General features: G+C 44.8%; 1 protein-coding gene across 1 annotated transcript in view; it reads right to left on the reverse strand.

Moving 5' to 3' along the window:
• AR (androgen receptor) overlaps positions 1 to 23,808 on the reverse strand; it is a 297,520-nt gene that overhangs the window by 15,595 nt on the left and 258,117 nt on the right. The window contains exons 5-7 of the mRNA XM_084814267.1: positions 8,916 to 9,060; positions 852 to 982; positions 427 to 584 (exon numbers count right to left, since the gene is read on the reverse strand). Of these exons, the coding sequence (XP_084670393.1) occupies positions 427 to 584; positions 852 to 982; positions 8,916 to 9,060 (434 nt within the window). The remainder of the gene's footprint in view (positions 1 to 426; positions 585 to 851; positions 983 to 8,915; positions 9,061 to 23,808) is intronic.

The raw sequence follows: 23,808 nt of genomic DNA on the forward strand, positions 1-23,808 counted from the left end.
TGCACAGATCACTTACTTAACCCACCTGGGAGTGTTTCACTACATTTGTTCCCAGCTCTGATTTTCTAAATGTTTCTTGCTCCTGCCTTTCATTTGTGGCAGACTACAAGTATCTAAATCGTAGGAAATAATCTGTTGAGAGTTTGGGGGTATGCAGGCTGTTTAGAGCAGAAAGCCTTCAAATTTCCTACAGGGCTTTGTTTCCTTGATAGTACCACTGCATGTTTGAGGAAAGAACTGTGATGTCACAGTGACCTTTCCAAAATGGACTCCAGCAGTTTTCACAAATTTGTTGGTCTTCGTGTTTCCCTCTCCCTGTGCACCCCGCATTTAGGAGAAACCTTAGCCTAAGCAGATTCTACAAGATTACACCCAAGGTTATGAACCATCTTTCCACGCATGTAGCCATCCCTTTCCCCAACTTACCGGCTGCACCGAGTCAAGGAGCTTGGTGAGCTGGTAGAAACGGCGAGAACAGGATGTGGGATTCTTTCTCTTGCAAGCAATGATACGATCGAGTTCCTTTATGTAGTTCATCCGAAGTTCATCAAAGAACTTCTGATTCTTCAGGCCATCCACTGGAACTGGAGTGCAAAGAAAAAGGAAACAGCAATGTACAGAAAGAAGCAAAGAAAGGGGGAAAGAGAGTATCAAGAGAACAAACATCAGTGGGAAGAAAAAGAAGAGAATTGACTATGGGTCCTATTTTAGGTTAAGGCATAACTGTCGTTAATGCAGAGCTCCTCACTTTGGAAAATAATAATAACTAATCATAATTATTAATATTAATAAAACCAACGGAACAGGGGGGAAAGGGAGCAAGAAACGCATATGAAAATGCTGCTGCTTACTAATACTGAAGAGGAGCAGAGCTTTCATGCAGAGAAATTCTTGGGGAGTGATTTGAAGCCATCCAAATTCTTGAGACAGATGTCGCATCCTGACACACTGGCTGTACATCCTTGATTTGTGCATCCGGTACCTAAGAGGAAGAGATATAAGCAAATGTCAGCTGAAGTTAAAAAAGAACCGGCTAATAATGTACTAAATAATAATGTAAAATAATAATGTATCTGTGTTTCAGTCTTAATGGCAGTCTGTCCTCGAAGCAAGGAAGAAGCATGTTCCAAAATGGGAGGATCGTGTGAAATTCTAAGGTGTTCATGATGTTCCAGATCTCTTGCAAAAATGTCAGTCCCAATGATTTGCAATAATTAAACAAGACAATGGGATTGTTTGGAACAGGTCATCAGAAGTGGGCATTTCAGGCATACAGCGATGCAATCTGTCGAACCCCTCCACTCATTTTCGACTACTCCCACAACAGTAACCTTTGACCCCTATTGAAGCTCATTCAATGACCCCAGAAGACCCCCTAACCCTCACACTCCAGCCGGGGTTTGCTGTTTGGTGGTTGTCACAGGCGCTAGCTAGTAATGAGAGGGATAATACTAGGTAAGGAATTGATGTTGATGTGACTCTGTTGACATTCCGCATTGGTAAATTACTATCAAAACAAGCAGCTTCTCCAAGTTACAGTTTATCTCTGCTGATTTCATTGTTCACTGAGCTGTGTGCACATTTTCTGCAAAATTTATTCACCAGGTTAAGTAGAAAGTTGACTGATCAGGGAGGACCCCAAACCTGTGGACAAAGATTTGCTGACAGAGGATTTAGAGGGTTGGGCATGAAGGTGTGGAAAGGAAGTTGCTGAAAACATGGAGAGCTTTGTGAAAAAGCCAAGCTGTCAGGGCCGGGGGTCCAGACTTTCAGCTGCAGTGATGATGATGAGAGTCGTTTTGGATGTGGTTCCTATTCTTCACATTTCCTTGCAATGTCTAATGTCCAGTCTTTGCATTTCTGCCTATGGTTGGATATATAAGCTGCCAATACCAGGACAGCTTACACACACGGCTGCAAAAGAATGATGCAGAATTTGAACTCTGGACATTACAAGGACACACAGAGAAGAGAAAACACACCTTGCTTGTGCTTCTTATTTCCTCCCAGATAATGCAACACCTGGAACTGCTCTGAATTTACTGTCAGTGGGCACCAAACAACTTGATAGGCAAAGTCATGGAGCACACTTGAAGCAGGGCACTGCCCGTTCATTGCTCCTGCCAGAAATGGAGCAAGAAGCATGGAAACCTGTGTAAGAAGAGCGCCTTATGCATGAAATCCTCAGCTGTTCTTCCAGCACAGCACCCATTTGAGTGAGCCATTAACAAAGAGCGGATCCTGCACGACCAGCATGATTAAGCCAATGCAAGTGGAGCAAGTAGGTTCAAGGGCTGTGTGGTGACGGAAGGGTGGAGGCAAGCAGATGGCAACCTTACACCATTTCTCAGGATGTGGTTAAAGTAAACGTCGAAGAACAAATGGGCCTCTCCCCCCCCCCCCCAAGCATATCCAGAGCTGTGCATGCTCAGGGCTCCAAAATCTAAGGAAAGCAGAATTCTGCAACCCACAGAAATTAGACAAATGAAATAATGCTGACTTTGCACAATCCATTCTGTTTCTGCTAGTTATGGAAAGCCACTCAAGCCCAACCCTTTGTCATTGGGAACACTGCTCAGGTAGGAGGGGAAAGGCTGTTACATAGGACCTGAATGCTGCATTCAGTGCCATTTTTTCACTTGCACAGTGTGATCACGAAACATGTGAGGTCTTGCGTCTATTGGATGCAATCCCAGATGAGGTTGGGGAAGACGCCAGTGTACAGCCAAAAGCATTTGGATTGTATTTACTAGGGCTGGGCTTGCAGGGGTTTCCCCTGCCTCCTTTTGTAGCTTTTAAAAGCTCTAAGCTGTGGTTCACTAGAGAGATCAGCATCCCAGCTGCCCTTTTGAAAATGGAGTGGAGACGAAGTGAGAACTACGCGACATGAACAATGCTACATAATCATGTAGTTACTTTCCCGCTTCTTCTCTGCTCCATTTTCAAAATGGCAGCCAGTCTGCCAATCTCACAGCCAAACCATGGCTTGGAAAAGAGGGGGAGAGAAAACCACACTCGCCACCACAGAGAATTATAAGTACTTAATTCACTCCCACTGAAAAGTGATTTTCCCCACCTGAAAGTCCGTTATGTTCTACCTACCATCTTACAGCGTGGACCAAAGTGAGAGGCAAGAGGCTTGGGAAAATATTATGTATTCTAAGGAGTACTGTGGGTTAGTTATTGTTTTTGGACCTTGGCAGCTCCTGTAGAATTGGGAGCAGCAACAGTGGGTAGAGTTTCTGCTAAGCCCTCCCTTCTGTGTGTGCTGAATAAAGAATAGTTGTGTTTGAGGCCTGCTGATTCCTGCAGTCATTCCTACCACCAATACAACAGAAAATAAAAAAGTATTTGCCTGTTGTCAAAAAGACATCAGAGTGGGCACCAAGCCAGCCTCTCCTGGTACAGACTTCCACAAACAGGGCACCACCACTGGGAAGGCCCCATGTCCTCATTTCTGCCTGCTGGGCTGGCCCTACTGTTAGGCAGAGCAATACAGCTGCCTCAGGTGGCAGATGCTGCAGGATGTTGGAGGATAGGGCTGTGTGTAGCACACAGCCTGCCCTACACTCCCCTAAACAAGCCTACTGCCCTCAGGTGTGGTAGAAGATAGTGCAGAAGTAATATTGAACTGGCAGTCCAGTCAGCATCTCTATATGGATGTGAGGAAGCCATCTTGTCCTTTGCCTCAAGCAGAAAAATGTCTTGGGCCAGCCCTGTTAGTGTAGTTTGAGCCAGATGCCTGGTTGGGTTGTCAATTTATTTTTTTACTGATTTTTTTATGTGGTTATATTTAGGCATATGCACATCACTTTTATGCTGTTTAAAGTAATTTAAAAAGAACTTAGCAATGGAAGAATTGCTTTGCTCAGACAGACCAGTGCAGCACAGTTGCACTCTTTCCAACAGTGGCTGGCCAGATTCCCCTGGGAACTTAAAAGCAGGGTCCAGACGGGGGCCACCTCCCACGTTTCCCTTGCATGGCTACCTCATTTCACTGATGCCACAGACCTCCTTCTGTTAGTAACTGGTGTGGGGCATTTTCCTTCAGCCCCACTTTCTCTACCAATTCAGGGCTTTCCTTCAAGCTCCCTGGAGATTGCTGCTTCTCAAGAAGAAAGGAACTCAAGTGCACATGCCGATTTCTTCTTTTTCTTTTCTTTCTTCTTATCAAAAACACACCCAAAGGAACTGATGCCCTAAGTTCTGTTCATTTCAAACACTGAGAATTTTTCTAATCTTCAATTCTCTTCTTCCTGAACATCGAGGGTTTTTCATTTTAAAAAGGCTGCATGAAATTTTGTACGCATTTTTGTGCACATTTCTCCTAGTACATGCATTTTTGTATGCAATTCTCCCTAATATATATACATGTTTGCATGCAATTTCCCTAATATAATGCATTTTAGTGGTATTGTCACTAATTATGAATTTCTGTGTGCGTCTTTCAATCACAGAAATCTGTTGCAAAATTTGGAGAAGTGCAAATTTGGCAGGATAACTGAGTTTCAATTCACATATTTGTTCAAAAGTGCAACATTAGGTTAGTCTGCATTACTGGAAACGTCCCCCTGCCCCCACTATCCCTATGTTCAATCCATGGCATCTCAAAGTAGGGCTAGGGAAGATTCATGCCTGAAACCCTGGAGAGTGGCTGCCACCTGTCAGTGTAAACAGTACTGAGCTAGATAGGCCCAATGGCCGGACCCAGTTGAAGGCAGATTTCTATGCTTCTTAGGCATGTGTAGTGCAATGCACAGATCCCTGGAGTGTGCAGTGTATGCCTATGCACAGAAACACTTTGCGCCCTCTGTGGAGGCTCTGTCAGCAAGCGTCCCGAATGTGCTTTACTTTCTCCCCCAAGAGTCAAGAGCAATCAGTGCTATTTAGCACCTCCATGAAATTGCTGGGTGTCATCAATTTAGCAATTGCTCCATGAAATTGCTTGGGTGTCATCAGCACATCAGTGTGCTGATGACACCCAACACTCTATCTCTCCTTTCCCCATCTAAATCAGGGGTGGGCAACACGTTTTGTGTGGGTTGCATGCAGCCCCCAATGGCAGCGGCAGCGGCAGCAGCAGCAGCAGCAGCAGCAGCAAAGCAATTGATGATTTGCTGCCAAATGTTGGTGATGGCTTACACTTCTGATATGTTGCACCACCAAATCTTGGCAGCAAACTGCTGTTTGCTTTGCTGCCACTGTGCTGCCAAATTCTGGCAGAGTGGCGGGTAGCAGAGGTGTGGTGCCTGGGCAGGTCCAGAGATGGAAATTGGCCCCAGAATCCCCTGCAGTTGAACATCCCTAATCTAAATCCAAGGAAGCTGTTCAAGTGGTGAAATAGTGTCTTATGTCGGTAGTGGGCTAGATGAGGCTGCATTGCCCTTGAAGACTCAGGTGGAAAGATTCAGCCCTGAGCCTGGGTGCCCATGTTTCGGCAGTGGCCTGGTGTGTTTTTGCACAGCTTAAGCTAGTGCACTAACTGTGCCTATCCTTGGAAATATTGGATCAAGCCATGGAGACACATACTTTGCTTACATCTACTGTCTGGACTACGGTAACACCTCTACATGGGGCTGCCTCTGAAGAGTGTTCAGAAACTGCAGCTGGTTCAGAATGCAGAGGCCAGTTATATGGAACATGTGACTTCCATGTTAAAAGACTTTGACCAGGTAATGGTCTGTTTCTGGGCACAATTCAAAGTGCTCCTTATGATGTGCAAAGCCCTACATGACCCGGGAGCATGTGATCTGAAAGACCGCTTTCTCCCATAAGAGCCTGCCTGGTCTTCAAAATCTTCAGGAGAGGTCCTTGACCCAGGAGCATGTGATCTGAAAGACTGTCATCACATGACCTAGGAGCATGTGATCTGAAAGATTGCTTTCTCCCATAAGAGCCTGCCTGGTCTTCAAAATCTTCAGGAGAGGTCCTTGACCCGGGAGCATGTGATCTGAAAGATTGTCATCACATGACCCAGGAGCATGTGATCTGAAAGACTGCTTTCTCCCGTAAGAGCCTGCCTGGTCTTCAAAATCTTCAGGAGAAGTCCTTGACCCGGGAGCATGTGATCTGAAAGATTGCTTTCTCCCATAAGAGCCTGCCTGGTCTTCAAAATCTTCAGGAGAGGTCCTTGATCCGGGAGCATGTGATCTGAAAGACTGTCATCACATGACCCGGGAGCATGTGATCTGAAAGATTGCTTTCTCCCATAAGAGCCTGCCTGGTCTTCAAAATCTTCAGGAGAGGCCCTTCTTCAGTTCCACCAACATCTGAAGTGCATTTGGTGGGAACTTGAGAGGGAGGGCTCTTGGTGGCTGCTCCCAGGCTCTGGAATGCCTTGCCAAGGAGATCTGGCTAGACCTTCTCTGATGACCTTCTGCTGGCAGGAAAATACATCTTTCCTGAGGACAATGGCCCATAAGATGACTTGTAAATATGCTGTTAATTGGCTTTGGTTGGATTTTAGTGGTTTTTAAAAACCTGCTTTGTTTTTATGTTTTTTACTTCTACTGTTTTACTGTATCTGATTATATGCTATTGTGCTTGCATTATTGTTATTAGTTGCCTTGAGTTCCACTCGGTAGAAAGACAAAATATAAAATGTAAAAAATAAATATGTACAAGAGAAAGCCAAGGGGTCCACTTGGTGAGGGCCCAGCTGGTCCCTGCTACTGGTGACCCCAACCCACTGAGAACTGAGTCTGCTCTTAACTGCCCAGTCCCATCCCAGGTTCTGTTCCTTGGTCACACCTTGGGTGTGTCAGAATACTGGGAACTGGTCTTTTATATATATACAGTTAACGTCTCAATGCTTAGAAGTCTACAGGCATCATGAAGAGGAATGTGGAGTGCTGGGTTTCAAAGAAGAAAGCAGAAGAAACCTCCTTCTGAGAAGACTCCTGCATTGAGCAGGGGGTTGGATTCGATGGCCTTGTAGGCCCCTTCCAACCCTACTATTCTATGATTCTATATGATTCTACACCTGCAGCTGTCAGTGCTTGGTGGATTCAGGGATTACGGCCTGACAAATTAACCTCCAAAGCATTCTGAGGGCATTGTTCAACCAGGACGGGTGCCAAATTCGGCACACCATCAGGTATGCCGTTCCCACAGGGCATTCCCTCCCTTTTACAAGAGGCTTTGCGCATGTCCCACTTGAGTCACGGACTCTGGAGGAGCTTCGTGTACCATGCCAGGACCGCTCAAGAGATGAGAGACTTATGCCATGTCTGCTTCTGCAGCTGCTGGAAGATTTCACAACAGAATATTCTAAACACGCAGATCTCGAGGGTGTGCACAAAAGAATCGAGAGAGGGAGAGAGAGAAAGAGAAAGGCAAAGAGGTGTGCGATAGAGATCAAGTTAGCAGAATTAACATCATGCTACAGATAATTTCTCAGAAAAGCCCCTGGAGCTGCTGCCCCTCTCCCCAGTGTGTCATAAAAATGCTATTCTTAGTTTAGCCCACTAACACCTAAATAAAGTGAGAGTGATGGGTAAGTTGCAGCAGCAAGCAGCATCCATGGGCCTCTTTTATTTCAATATCATTGTGTGTTTATTAGCTGTGGGCAGACAAGACCTAAGGGGCGTATTGACCGCTCCCCCATAAGCAGCAACACCCCCCCCCTTCAGCTCTTCCTCCTTCTTTCTAGGCCTAATTTTCCATAACCATTTTAGTGTGGGAGAAGCCTCATGAGGGGAGATTTCCTGTGAGCTTTATTGGGTGGCAGAGCTACCTTGTGAATTACCAGGCCTTCCAAATATATCCTGACAAGATGGCCATTTATCAGGCCTTGGAAATGGTTGCTTCTCAAATGGTATCTCAGATACCAGGCAAACTGCAATCATGTCACAAGTGGTGTGGTACCAAGGGTCCTCTGAAAGCTCATCCTGCTTGCCAGGCCTAGAACTCTGCTTTCAGGTGAGTTCACACAGACACAGAACTGCCTTGGTGGATCTTGGAAATTCATTCCAGCTCTCATTCCTGATGTGGTTGCTGATTTGACCTGCTGGGAGCCCTGTCCAGGGGGTGGAAGGCTGTTCCTTTGGGTTGAGAGGGGCCACTGCTCGGTACAGTACCTCACTACATACAAGAGGCCCCGGGCTGGCATTTCTAGTGAAGTATTTCTGAGAGCAGAGCAGGGAAATTTCTGCCTGAGAGTCACTATCAGTCAGAGTAGGCAGTACTGTGCTAGATGGATCAATGATCTTGGTACAAAGGGGTTTCACATACTTACGCTAATCCCTCAAGTGAAACCAGGAGAGCGTTCATCATATTGCATTATATCACCCCTGCCTTTCCATGAAAACAGCTCCAGCATCAATACGCTGTGAGTCATCAAACTATAAATCAAGAAATGGTGGGCTGTACATCAAATGTTCATAGATACATGCCTGAACTAGCCATTAGTCACGGTGGTGAAAGAACTGCACAGGATCACACAATTTTAGATTTGGAAGGGTCCTAGGAAGTCATCTAGTTCAATACCTATACAATGCAAGATCTACAATATGGGATGCAACCACAGAGGACCATCCAGCCTCTGTTAAAATATCTCCAGTGAAGGAGAGCCAGTCAACATGCAAAGAAGTCTATCCTACCGTTTAACAGGTTTTACCATTAGAAAGTTTCTCTTAATATTTAGCTGAAATCTGCTTCCCTGCAATTTCTACCCACTGGTTCTAGTCCTATCCTGCCCAGTTGCACATTAAGCTGAGAAACAGGATCAGGCTTCCCATCTAAATAAAAAGACTGAGAGCACAAGCTTTCACTCAGTGTTCACTTAAATCAAATGTCTACGCATTATCCAACCCTTTATCCAACTTATTGGACTAGATTACTTCTTCAACCTCAGTCCGATCACATGCTGTCTAATGTGAAAGAGGCAAGGAGTTGCAATGAAAACCAGAACTTACTCATTGAAGACCAAGTCTGGAGCAAAGTAAAGCATCCGGGAGTTTACATTGGTGAATGATCTCCATCCCATTGCGAAAATCATCAGGCCCATCCAGGAGTATTGAATTATGGCCATTTGGTCATCCACATGCAGATTACGGAACCCTAGGGGGAAACAGGCACACATAGAGTCAGGCTGGATGCATGCAAAGCATTCCACTGTTTCTCTCAAATGAAAGCATCTGTGTGTTTTTGGCCTGGGATTCAGGCATCTCCAGCAGGGAGCAACTTGTAAATGACTGACCATTTGATTCTCAGCCCCTTTGTAAAATCATTATACTCTGTATCATTTCTAATTTGGTAGCTGAGAGTGAGTGAGGGACAGAGAAAGAGAGAAGTGCAGCAAGGTGAATTATTTGCTTCCACCAGAAAGGAAAACAGGTTGAACACAGTATGAAACACAGTTTTGTTAGTTATATCTATTATTATTACTATTACATGTGCTAATTTTCTATTTCCGTTGCAGCACCCAGCAAGAAGCACAAATCACATATCTGCTATTTTGAGCTTCCTCTTATCTCTAGCCTTGAGCATATGCGTGAATCTTACCCATGTGAGGAGCTGATGGTCCTAAATCCACAATCCTCTAGTAGACCCCTGGCTGAACAGGGAACAGCTCCCCTTGCTTTCCGGGAATGGCGGGCAGAGGGTTATGTCGTTTGATATTGCCTAGCTTGAACTAAGTCACAAGCAAGCACACACGCCCTTAAATTGCATCTGAAACCCAAACGCACTGTCCACAAAACTATTTTTCTAACCTCATAGGTTATTCCCCTTGGAACTGTAGGCTTCTTCATTCAAGATTTTATCTTTCTCTTAACTGTTAAATGAGCTTTTAGCCAACATTTTAAAAAAAGATAACGTATCTAGTTCATAATTACAGCTGCTCAGTTTAAGCTTCTGTTTCTTGTCACAGAAGCTGTCAATTTCTCAAAGTGAGATCAAATCATGAGTTCTGTTGTCAACTGCTAGTACTTGCCCTAAGTGTCTTTTGAGTTGTCTTAACATTTGAGCTCTGCCATATGTGCTAAGTAAAGCTGAAATGAAAGACCACATAAAACAGAAATCTGACTATTACTGACACTTGCAAATGCCAAATCTATGATCACAAACTATCATAATTCATATGACCTTCACTTTTTGAGGATATGAAACCTGAGTTCTCAGGGTAAAAGTAAGGGGGATCCACCATTCTAAAAGCTGCAAATCCATACGTTTCTTTCTTGAGAATATGGATACATTATGGCAGGATTTATGGGAGATGTACTTGAAAATTCCAAAGGCAGTCCCCTTGCCCCAGTCCAGCACTGAGCTGAAGGAGAGTAAAGGAATAAAGGAGAGTAAAGGATTTTTTGTCCTCAGTCTTTGAAAATACTCAGCAACTCAGTATTGCTTAGTAGGGAAACACAAACACATCTAATACATAAAAAATATAGAAGACCTTGCAGTTCAAGCTGGGTCTCCCTGAAGACTGTTTAAATTGGAAAAGGGCCAAAACACTATTTGGTACAAGGAAATACATGCACAAAAGGTCTTTGTGATTCATCTAATGGAGATGACGTGTTGAAGAATTATGTCTGCCATAGTTTAATCTCTTGAAAGAAGGAAGACACTGTTTCAATTCACGTTGGAATTACATACTTAAATGTATCAAATTCACAACTAACAAATGTAGATGCAAAGCTTCCAAAGACCTGAAGTTTTAGGAGCTTCTGAATTGTCATTGTGAATTAGGATTTCTGGTGGATGAAGCTATCTTTCAACATTGCCCAAACAGTCACACAAACTCAATGTTCATATCAAATTTGTTTCTGAATTTCAGAATCTTATTAGGGTTCATGAATTTTTGGCATTAGAATGTATGAATTCAGATTCAAGTTGTTTTTGTTTTTTTACAGATAAAAGGGGTTCGTTATTGGAAGCACTATGTGCATCTAAAGGGACCAGTTCATACAGGTATTGTAAAGATGGAGCTCCCACTTCATACAGGTATTGTAAAGATGGAGCTCCTTCAACTACTGCTGGTAGAGCTTTGGGAAACATGCATATTGATATAACAGAACATTCTACATTTACTCTGTGACGCCTGTTTGGAGTCATCTCCGTGCACCTGACATTTGGAAGCAGCGATGTGTTTTCTTGGAGAATGGCAGTATGTCTGTTTAGGAAAGAGCCCTTGCCTACCTGTAACTGAAGTTCTCTGAGTGGTTGCCTGCGGAGCCACACGTATGGGGAAGCTTGTACTTACACACAGAACCTTAGAAGCATTCCAGAGCTAGAAACTAACCTAGAATATTTTGAAGACTCTCTGTGCAGTCACAGGTTTCTTCCCATATGTATCTGCCTACACAGAAACTAGGAAGAAGCTGGAATTGCTTTTTGGAGGACCATGGCGGTGAAGCAACTAATGAGCTGTGCTTTGAACTTTAAACAACCTTGCCATTAAGAGAGTATCAAGCCACTTGTGAGAACTCAAGCTGCCCTTTTTACATCCTACAGACAAGTGAGCTAGTGACATCTCCTTTGTTTGTCAGTTTCTCAAGTGCCAGCTTATTCCCACAGCCATAAATCTCCATGCACAAAACATCTGTGTTCTGATGCTTTCATTTTGTTGTGAACCTCCCAGACAGCTTCAGCTATAGAAATGTAATAAACAAATAAAATTAATTAATTAATCAGATCTTTGCTGTACAGAAAGTCAAGGCTTTAAGTCATCACTGGCACCAAGTAGAAACATTCCTTTCTGGCACCTGCAATGAAGACAGCCACTTCTAAGGCAAAATATGGTAGGAAAAGGTGGCACTCTTTGCCTTGGGTTAATTTAATGTTTCTGGTTGGTCTGCCTGTAAATTAATTCTTCTGATGATATAATACTACTTAGCATTTATATAGCACTTTAGAGTGTTCAAAGTGCTTCACATGGGCTATTGCGATGTAATCCTTACAACAATCCTGTAAGGTTATTCCCATAATGCAGATGGAGGCGGGGGCTGAGAGAAGTAGCCTGCCGCATGCCACCTCAATGAGTTTTTGGCAGAGGGGAGATATTCACTGGGGACGCCGAGGTTGCTCTCTTAGTCTCAACATTACACCAGCTCCGTATGTAGAGCTGGTGTAATGTAATAGAGAATTTTACACATTTGTCATGTCACACAACATGTTAATGTCAACAGTCATCCACTGAATGCTTTCCATTATGAGCAGAAGTAAGTCACAAAGCTTACCGAATTCAAAAACTTCCAGTATTAACAATGGACTTTGCATCTCTGATCTGGTCCATCCTGGTTTGGGTCTGTTCTGAACAAAAACAGACCCCAATGCACCTCCCCAGCCCCAATTTTCAGCAGCATTTTCATCCCCTTTAATTCTGAGGTTTAAAATGCTAATGCTACAATCCTCAGCTCATTTACTTTGGAGTAACCCCCACCATAATGTATTCCCTGGTAAAATTGCTTAGAAGCATGTTCTAATTGGCACTGTAAAACTGCACATCACCCCAATGGTGGAAAAATAAGTTAACAGATACTTGGCACCTAACACGCATGCATGTACATTTTACCCAGTTTTCCCACTAGTATCTCAAGATATAATTAAACATTTCATCTTCTCCCTAACAACAAATACCTTGTCGGTATCTTTCTTCAGTAGCTATTAAATAATGCTCATTAGCAATTATTTAGTTTCTGGTAAGTATTCAACAAACATCACCTCTTTGATTAATATTTTCATCACAATCTCGAAGTCTTGTACATTTTAGCCTTGATGCTCACATGCTCCATTGTTTAATGAATAAATATCCTGGAAAAGAGTATTACTACCATGCCTCCACCCCAACCCAGCAAGTCAGGATACTGTCTCTTTCCCACAGTGTTACAAGTGAGCTAAGGGCTATGTGCCTTAGCCCTTGACAGACCCTAGACAGGTTGATCCCATGTCTCCATGAAAATGTCAACCCAGTGCATGGTGGCTGTGAAAAAGACAAATTCTAGTATGGGGATCATTAGAAAATGGATTGAAAATAAAACTGCCAACTTCATAATGCCTTTACATACATGGTGTGACCACACTGCACCTCAAAAGAGACATTGTAGAGCTGGAAAAGATGCAGAAAAGGGCAACCTAGGGGCCGTAGCAACTGCCCTATGAGGTTACAACGTTTGGCGTTTTTCAGCTTGGAATAAAGGTGAGTAATGCGGAACATGACAGAGGGCTATATGATGATGCATGGCATGGGGAAAGGGGATAAAGATACATTTTTCTCCCTCTCTCATGATATTCGAACCTGGGGTTGTCCAATGAAGCAGAATTCAGGACAGGCAAAAAGAGGCATTTCTTCACACAGCACATAGTTATGGAATTAGCTATCACACATGCAGTGACTGCTGTCAACTTGGTCAGCTTTAAAAGGGGATTAGACAAACTGGCAGAGGTCAAGGCTACCAATGGCTACTAGTCACGATGGCTATATGATACTTCCAGTATCGGAGTCAGTATGCCTGGAGAAACCTCAACATGTAAAAGAAAAGAGTTTGACTTTAGTCTTCTTCCAGATATCCTGTTTTTGTAGGTGCACCATGCTTTTCATACTAGTGACACTCGCAATCCCCTCCCTCTACATTCTGAAGTGGAACATTCCAAGGAAGGCTGTCCCTTGTGAAACCAATGGGATCAACCAGGCCAAGTCCCAAAGATTCCAATGGGCTTAATTTCTCTGGATTGGGCCCTCTGAAAGTAACCTATACATGACAAACATATATCTATATGAGTGTATAAATGCACCAGATAAATAAGACCACACTGAGAATGTGTGAGAACACAAAAGAATGAGCCAGGTATGTACAGACTTATGCAAGCATCCTTCCTTTTGAGATGTGGAAGGATCACGTGTATCAGGTAGGGTTGGCGGAGAATTTCTCCCCGAAACTTCGGGGGGCCGAGCGCCAACGTGTTCGGCCCCCCGAACAAGTTTCGGGGAGAAATCCTCCGAACCCCCCCCCCCCGGGGGACGGGACTTACCTTCACCGAATGTCCCTCCTGGTGGCGGGTCCGGCCGGCGGTTCAGCGGGTGTTCGAGTGTTCATTGCAATCAAAGAAAAAAAAAAAAAGCCCCCTGATAGGCTACGTGACGATTCACGTAGCCTATCACGGCTAGATCTGCAAAGTCAGCTGTGATAGGCTACGTGAATCGTCATGTAGCCTATCAAGGGGCGTTTTTTTTTTTTTTTAACTTTCGCGTTCGCGGCCGGGCGAGGCGGGAAGCCTCCTCCCCGGCCTGAATTTTGGCCGGGGCGAGGCGGGAAGCCTCCCCCCCTGCCTGAATTTCGGCCGGGGCGAGGCGGGAAGCCTCCCCCCCGGCCTGAACTTCGCGGGGGGAGCAGCGAAGCGCCTCCCCCCCACTGCGAACGTCCTTCGACGACAGGTAAGGGACTTTCGTCCACCCCTAGTATCAGGCAAGACATGAATACACTGCACGTGCAATTCAACCAACTCTAGCAAGGCATACTGCCAAGGCCTGTTCTTGGCCCCCAACATGCATGGGTTATCATTAGGCCCCAATGCCTGAATCAGGCCAAAACTGACTTTGTGCTACCTGAAAGCTTCTGCCTGCTCAGATACATAGTGGCTCCATGACTGGCTCTGGGCCCCCACCACAGATTTTTCTTGGAGCAGCTTTTCATAGTCAGTGTAGCATTCACAAAAGGGCTTTGGTCATGATGATGCTGGAGCATAATTTATCTCCTGTTCCTCCACAGCACTATACCTGCAAAAGTAGTATATCTCACAGATCAGGAAAGGTAGCACAAAATCCTTTCATGTGCTCACCAGTGCAGTTAACAAGTCGAGTCAAGGAAGCTATTAAAGAAGGCTTCCTTCAGAAAATGGAAAGAATGCCCAAGCGAGGAGAACAAAAAGCGACACAAACTTGCACAAGGGAAATGCAAACAGACAGTAAGGGATGCAAACAAGGATTTTGAAGAGCACATGGCCATTAACATTATGACCAACAATAACAAAAAATTAAATACATCAGAAGCAGGAAAGCAGCTAGAGAGGGAGTTTAACTGTTAGATGGCAAGGGAGTTAAAAGGAGTACTAAAGGAGGATAAGGATAAGGCAAGAATCTGAATGCATTCTTTGTGTTTGTCTTCACTGCAGAAAACATAGGACAGATATCTGTGCCTGAACTGAGATTTTCAGGAAGAGTCTGAGGAACTGAGGCAAATAGTGGTGACAAGAGATCAAGTTCTAGACCTTACTGAGAAACCGAAAACAAACAAATCACCAAGTCCAGATGGTATCCATCTTAGAGTTCTTAAAAAAACTCAAATGTAAAAGTACTGATCTTCTAATAAAAATACATAACATGTTCCTAAGTTAGGCTTCTGTACCAGAAGACTGAAAAGTGGTCAATGTAACACCATTTTTTTTTAAAAAACGGACTCTTATGTTGGATACATTAAATTTACCTTAATGTCTGTTCTGGGTAAGTTGGTGGAAAGCATTATTAAAGATAAAATTAGTAAGCATATAGAAGAACAAGCCCTGCTGAAAAAGAATCAACATGGCTTCTGCAAAGTTAAGTCCTGTCATTAGGAATTCAGAGTTTTTTGAGAGTGTCAATAAACATGTGGATGGGGGTGATCCGGTAGGCACTGTTTACTTGGATTTCCAAAAGACTTTTGAAAAAGTCCCTCACCAAAGACTCCTGAGAAGACAAAGCAGACATGGGATAAGAGGAGAGGATCTGTCATGGTTAAGTAACTAGTTAAAAAAACAGGGAGAAGGGATGGGGGAGAAATGCATTCTGTTCGCATTTTGAGAATTTCTCCCAGTTTTAAGTTTGGTTTGTCCTGAACTTTGAGAGTTTTTTAAAGGTTTGCATGAACATTCATTTGGGTACATTTCTCCTAATACATGCATGTTTATATGCATTTTTGCATAATATAAACATTTTTGCAAGCAATTTTCCTTAGATAATGCATTTTTGAAAGTTGTTTTCTCTAATACATAGAATTTTGTATACATTCTTCGTTGGAAAACTCTACCACAAAATTCAGAGAAGTACAAATTTCAAAGGATAATGGACTTTTGGTTTGCATAGTGGTTTGACAGTGTCCATTGGCAGTGGTAGCAATTTCAAGAGGGAGATAGCAGGCTGCCTTTCCTGGCAGGAAGACACAGTGATGAGGAAAACTAAAGCAACGACTGATTTGCCCTGTAAAGCACCCAGCAGGAGTCGTGTGAGGGAAAGAAGGGAGAGGGCCGCACCGAAATCTGTTAAACCTCAAAGGTTAGTCAGGTTGTTAAGATATGCAAAAACAAAAGGTGCACTTTTCTTTGTGGGATGCCGCTAGTTCAGTGCATTTGAAGACACTTTTCTTCCTTCTCAGAGCAGCCTGAGGGAGGAAAGAAAGCTGTGCAGACCCCTGTGAATGGGCAGTAAGTAACAACAGTTCCTCCATGCTCTCTCCCACACAACAACGAAGTCTTCAAAAAGCACCCCCGCTCAAAGCGATCACAGGACCTTTTCTTACCTGCTGGTTCCTGGGCTGAAGCACTGTTGTCTCCATACGTGGCTCTGAGGCAGAGGGAGTCTCTTCAGCCACATGCTGAATGAAGTTGCCACTGCTGGAGTTTGGTCAAATCCCCAGTCAAACGTTGTTTCCAGAAGCCTGAATGCTACCGCTCCACCTGGCACCGCTACTGTTTTGTTGCCAGGCTATAGAGCCCCATGAGGGGTCAACTCAAGACCAAGCTGGAAGCTGAAGCTCTGAAGCAGGATGTGTGTGCAGGGGGCTGCCATTCCCTCCGCCCATGGTGCAGCAGAGTCAGCTGCAATGCCAGGGACGGGCGGCTGCCGCCGTGGCACTCAAGAGAAAGCTTGGAGTTCTCTGAGTGGCGGTGTCTGGCTGAGCCTTGCTCGGGCCACCCAGAAATACGTTTGGGACATGTGCCCCCTGGGCCTATGGATAGGAACCCTCTGTCATGCGATCTTTAACTCTCTGCAAAAACCATAATGCTCTGTTTCTGTTGTGATACCTAAAATGAGAGCCAGCATGGTGTAGTGGCGAGAGTGCTGGACTGGGAGCTGGGAGATCCGGGTTCTAGTCCCCACTCGGCCATGGAAGCTCACTGGGTGACTTTGGGCCAGTCACATACTCTCAGCCCAGCCTACCTCACAGGGTTGTTGTTGTGAGGATAAAATGGAGGAGGAGGAGGATTATGTACGCCACCTTGAGTTCCTTGGAGGAAAAAAGGCGGGATATAAATGTAATAAATAAAATAATAAATAAAATAAAATTGCTGGTCCCTTGAAAAAAACAGAGTGGGCACTAGATCAGCTGTGGTCAGCTGCTATTAAAAAAGTGGAATGACTACCTAGAGTAACTTCCCCCAACCTGGTGTCCTCCAGATGTTTTGGACCAACTCCCATCAGCCCCAGCCAGTATGACTGCCTGGGAGTTGTAGTCAAAACATCTGGAGGGCACCAGGTTGGGGAAGGCTGACCTAGAGCCTAGGTAGGGACAGATGAGCAAAGGGCCGCTTGACCTGAAAGCAGCCCCACTGAAGGGGTTTGAGAACTGAATGAGCTGTTTGAGGAGGCTTGAAGCAAAATGGATTCCAAGCGCTGCATTCCATGTTGTCTCATTCTTTCTGCTCATATAGCAGCAACCAGACTTTCATTCCTGTATTAGAATGTAAACATTTCAGAAACACCAGCTGAATCCAAATTAAACTCGCCAAAAGCAGCCCCATTGAGACATTGTCTCCCAAAGGCCCTCCTCACTGAGGACCTCTTGAGTTGGTCTCTTTAATGGTGCAATACTGCGTATACTGCCTGCCAAGGAGTTCTATAGTGGGATCACCCCATAAATTCATTTGCACGGATAGAAAAGAAGAAATCACTGCTGTCACTGCTGTTAGTGAGACACCTATTTGAGAACTGTGGTGAGAGGATTTCAGTTTAATCATTAGTCCCTTCATTTTAAAAAAGTCATTCTGGACTCTGCCCATTTATGTGAGATTATGGGGTTGTGAAACTGTGTGACATGATTAAAAGTGAAGGGATGTTCCGAGTTCTTTATTCCTTAATTATTCTAATCAATTTATACTCCATGTTTTAGAATAAAAGCTCCAAAAGCAGATTACAAAGGCCACTGAAAACAAACTACTAACCTTTAATTAATGATGAAAGCACTAAAATAATAATAATAATAATAATAATAATAAAAATACATAGAGGCAGCAGTACAAATGAAAGCAAGAGTTGCTAAAGACAGTCATCCCACACAGCTGATTAAAGCCTGAGCAAACCTAGCCAAGCTTTTAGCCCCAACCCAGTGGCCTCCGGATATATTGGACTATAATCATCTCCCATTCCCAGCCAATGTGACCACTGGCCATCCTGGCCAGGGGTGATGGGCTTTCTAGTCCAACACATCTGGAGGGCGCCAGGTTAGAGAGGGCTGATAATAAAGAAGATAATAGGTTAGGGGACTGAGTTCCACAACTGGTGTTCTACCTCAGAAACGTCCCTCTCACCAGTAGCCCCCAGTTGTCTTCTGAAGTTAGGGAACCCAGAGAAGAGTGCCAGCAGACTGCAACTGATGGGAGAAGGTGCTCCCTTAGATACCTTGACTCTAGAGATGTATAAGTCAAAAGGACAAGTTGCTTACCTCTACCTGTACTACTTTGAGTGGTCATCTGTGCAGTTATACATGTGGGTTCTCTGCCTGTGCAAAGCCTTCGCTGGAACACTCTGGAGTGAAAACCTCTAGGTGGGAACCCTTCCCTTCCCCTCCTGTGCCTTCCTAGACAGCAGTGTTCCCGCCTAACCCCTCAGCTTCTCTGAATTTCAGCTGAGAAGATGGTGTGACGAAGGAGAGAACACTGTAGCTGGGAGGAGGGTGGGTTTTGCAACTGCACAGATGACCACTCCAATAACTACAATTACAATTAAGCAACCTGTCATTCTTTGTCATGGTCCCTCTGCATCACACATATGGCTGATTAACTAGCTGACTTACCAATGGAAGAAGGAACAGGTAGTCAGGTTAGTATAGATGAAAGGACTGCCCTTCTGAACAAGGCACCCTTCCTTGTTTGTACATCAAGGCAGTAGTTGACAAACATCATCAGCCCTGCATAGCTCATGAAGAGAAACATCTCTTGAGAAGGCAACTGAAGGAGCTGCACCCTTGGTGGAATGTCCTCATACCAAACCTGGTACCAGAAGCCGAGCTAGGGCATAACAAAATTTAACTGTATCAGATATCCAAATAGAGAGTCATTGTGGATAAATTGAAGAGTCCCTAGTTTTACCCCCACAGCAGAAAAGGAGTTTGGGGGTTTTCCGAAAGGAAACAGTTCTAGGTAGGTACAAAGCTAGAGCTCTTCACATATCTAAGTATGAAGGGGAGATTACAGTGGATCAGGGAAGAAAACAGCAAGAATAATCTCCTGGTTCAGATGGAAGGGTGAAACCACTTTTGGTAAAAAGAAAAGAAAAGAAAAGAGATGGATCCAGTCTGAGAACCGCTTTGTTTCTATGTAGGACAGCATAAGGAGGGTAGGATCGGAAGGCAGCCAGTTCTCCAGCTCAACATCCTGATGTTATAGCAACAAGAAAAAACATTTTGAGGGTAAGCAAGTGGAAGTTAGTTGTAGTAAGCAGTTCAAAGGGTTTGGACATTAGGGTGGTCAAAAAAAGTATTTGTTGTTGTTGTTCAGTCGTTCAGTCATGTCCGACTCTTCGTGACCCCATGGACCATAGCACGCCAGGCCTTCCTGTCCTGCGCTCTCTCCTGGAGCATGCTCAAGTTCATATTCATTGCATTGGTGATGCTATCTAGCCATCTCATCCTCTGCTGTCCCCTTCTCCTTTTGCCTTCAATCTTTCCCAGCATCAGGGTCTTTTCCAGTGAGTTTTCTCTTCGCATTAGGTGGCCAAAGGTTGCCATTCCTTCTCCAGTGAACCACATTTTGTCAGAACTCTCTGCCACGACCTGTCCGTCTTGGGTGGCCCTGCACGGCATAGCTTATGGCTTCCCTGAGTTACGCAAGCCCCTTCGCCACAACAAGGCAGTGATCCATGAAGGGGAAAAAAACATATAGGCTCCAGTTAGGGACTGGCTTGGAAACTGGGGCATATACATTCTAACATCTCTTTAAGAATCTTTTCATACTTGGATGGGAGAACACAGCATATCATTGAATCCAACAGTGAAAGACTGACAAAGCCACTAAGCAAACTTGAAGAGACGATAATGCAAGTCCTTTCTTGTGAAGCATCAAGAGGAACTGAAGAATGTGGTGAAGAGAACAGAAGACAGGGTCAACCAAAATGCCTGTCTGCATATGTCTGAAATGTCTGCATAGGACTGCTGGGTATTGGGATTTCTGGCTGCCTTCAAGTCCTGTTCAATATCTGCTGGGAAGGGTGAGAGCATTGGCTGTGAGCCAGAGGGACATTAAGTCTGGATGCCACATGCACCCATTCTGTTGGGATATGAGGGACGGCAGGTTGAGCAGTGTGAGCCTGACTCTTTTCAATAGGGTCAGTAGGGTGCTCAACCACAGTTGACTGGGCCACCATGGGATGATGGGATAATGTTTGATCTGTCCCACTGAATCTTTGCCAGTGCCCTTGTGATGAGTGGGATTGGATGGAGAGCATACAGAGTGACCGAGTCCCATCGATACAAGAGAGCATCACTCAGTGAGAAGTGACTGGAAACTTTTAGCCTTGTGGTACGTTCCATGGGGTTTTCTTGGCAGGAATACTGGAGTGGGTTGCCATTTCCTTCTCCAGTGGACCACATTTTGTCAGAACTCTCTGCCATGACCTGCCCGTCTTGGGTGGCCCTGCACGGCATAGCTTATGGCTTCCCTGAGTTACGCAAGCCCCTTCGCCACAACAAGGCAGTGACTACTCTGCTGCAAAAGATGTTGTGCTGGGTGCTGGTGGCAAAGAGGTCAATCTATGGTGCATCCCATCATTGAACGAGACTGTGAACAATTAACCGGTTTAGCATCCATCTGTGTGAAATCCACTCAGATCGGCTTAAAGCGTTGGCTAATGTGTTGTCCTTCCCAGCTAGGTGGATTGCAAGGATCTCGACACCTCAGGTGATGGCCCAGCCCCATAGATCTAGAGTGAGCCATAGCTGAGTTCCTGATCCGGTACCCCCTTGTTTGTTAATATACCATACAGCGGCAGTCGTGTCTGTAGTGATCTGCATGGCTCTGTTGCCAACGATGGTTTCAAGGGCAATCAATGCCTTCTGGACAGCAAGCAGTTCGAGGGTATTGATGTGATATTTTTTTCCTCCCATGGAGACCATCAGCCATGAACTCAGAATGGACTGCAGTGCACCCCCCAACCCAGGCTTGAGGTGTCAGCAGTTACGCTCCGAGATGGTTGCCTCTGCCGGAAGGGAAAGCCTTGATGGAGATTGGGTGGAATTATTCACCAGTAGAAAGAACGATGAATTGAGCTGGGTAGCAGCAGTCATGCCTGAGGTAAGTCCTGCTCTGGATGGAAGGCAGAGAGGAATCATGCTTGGAGCGTTCAGATTTGAATTCTTGCAAATGGAGTGGCAGAGGTGGCTGCTGCCATGTCCAAGTAATCGTTGGATAGCAGAAACAGAGACTGAGGTTTGGGACACGACATAATGTGTCACTGATGTAAGAATACAAGTCCTGTCTAGAGGCAACAACACTTTGGCTTGTACTAAGTCCAGGATGGTCCTGACATTTTGGATTTGAGCAGCTGGAATGAGGTGGGATTTGTGTAAACTGCCACAGGGTCCTAGATGAGAAAAAAGAAGAGTAGAGTGAAGGTGTGCAGAGAGCAGTGAATGGGATGGGGCTACAATGAGCCAATAGTTGATACACCGGGAATGCCGTAATGCCCTGCAGGTGGAGATGGGCAGCAACCACTGCCATGCATTTAGTGGAAACCCTACGGGCGGTGGCGAGACTGTAGTACCCGAAAGTGGTAATAACATTCCCTGGTGGTAAACTGCAAATAGCGATGGTAGCAAGGATGGACGGGAATATGAAAATAAGCGTCCTTGAGGTCCATGGAAGTGCATCAGTCCCCTTCCTGGAGTAGGGGAAGTCTGGCAGTCAGTGTTACCATTTGGAACTTTTTTTGTCGAATGAAGGAGTTACGGTCTCTCAAGTGTAGAACAGGCTGAAGATCCCCATGTTTTTTATCTACTGTAAAATAGTGGGACATAAAGCCCTTGCCGTATTTAGGGGATCAATTTGCTCAATGGACCCTTTCTGGAACAATGAGGTGACCTTCTCTTGGGGGGGGAGGGGTCATGACCCATGGGGACCTGAAGGGGGGAGTGGAATGGGAGAATTCAGGTGCCCATCTTGTACAATAGCAAGAACCCATTTGTTCTTGTGATGCAGTGCCAGGCCTCATAGTACCTGCTTAAACGTGTTCCAAAAGCTTGAGAGTCAGTGCCCTCTGGTCTTTGGGGGTCAGAGGTGCTGTTTTTGCCCTTCCCCTCGTTTTTGACATGACTGCTGTCTGTATCATTGTGAAGGGAAGGGGCATTTGGATTGCTGGGCTCCCACTTTCCAAAAAGGACTAATCAGTGGACAGGCAGGCTGCTTGACACTGGCACTGGGACCTGCTCCAGGTTACTGCAGCGCTCCCACACCCATCTTTTTGGCCAACGTCTTGATTATAGAGATGAACTAAGGTGTCATCTGTTGTTGAATTAAACAGGCCTTGTTCATCAAAGGGCGGGATCTATGTGGGATTGAGCCTCTCTGGTGAGTCCTGCAGAAAGTATTCATATGTGTCTCCACAGAGCTATGGCTCCTGCCATAGGCTTCGCTCTGCAGTCCACAATGTGTTTGGCTGTGCTGGCTTGATGCTTGGATGTGCCATTTTCTTCTTGTCATCTGACAGATATTTGAGTAGAGTGGCGGTCTTCTGCCATAAGCCCATCTGTTGGCAGTAGTTTACTCCAACACAGTCCGCACGCTTATGGAAAGGGGCCTAAAGGACCAAAGGCCATTAGAGGGGCCTGTGAGGGCAGCAACCCATGAAAGAAAATAAAATGTTTAAAAGGGTAAAACAACAAAAATAAAACAGTCAGAAAGAAGGAAAAAAACTAAGAAGATTTAGTTCAATCACCAGAAGACTAGTGATTTAACAGGTGCAGAACCCATATGTGTGATGCACAGAGACCACGATGAAGAACCAGCAGTTTAAATTAAGTCTGAAAACAAGATGGAAACCAGTGCTGGGAATGCACCACTTGCATCAGCTGGAGTTGATAGTGTTTTATGCAACAGATCTAGAAATGCCTTCATGCTGCAAACCTGATCTTTAAGAGGGAGTTCAACCTGGTCCGATGCAGGACAATACAACCTCTGCAGTCCAACAGATCTGAACCAGCAGCACCTCTATCTTGTCATCTAGCCCATTACTGACTACAAGCACCTGTTCAGGACATCCAAAGCCACACTTGGATTATATGAGAAATAAAGTTGGATGTTGTCCACATGGTGATGACACTTCACCCTAAGTCTCTGGATACTGGGGATGAATGTTCATCAGTACATAGATGTTAAATAGCATAAAGGAATTCCGTAGATGTTGAATCTCAAAATTAGACTACTGCAATGTGCTCTATGTGGGGCTGCCCTTGTGCATGGTTCAGAAGCTGCAGCTAGTGCAGAATTCAGCAGGTAGAGTGCTCACTGGGCCACCCACCTATGCTCACATAACATCTGTGTTAAAAGAATTGCACTGGCTTCCCATTAGCTACCAAGCCACGTACAAGGTTATATTATTGTCATTCAAAACCCTAAACCACTTTGGAC

Source organism: Heloderma suspectum, chromosome 9 (genome assembly GCF_057233095.1).
Source record: "Heloderma suspectum isolate Gila_16-S chromosome 9, 16-S_ref, whole genome shotgun sequence".
Classification (NCBI taxonomy): Eukaryota; Metazoa; Chordata; class Lepidosauria; order Squamata; family Helodermatidae; genus Heloderma; species Heloderma suspectum.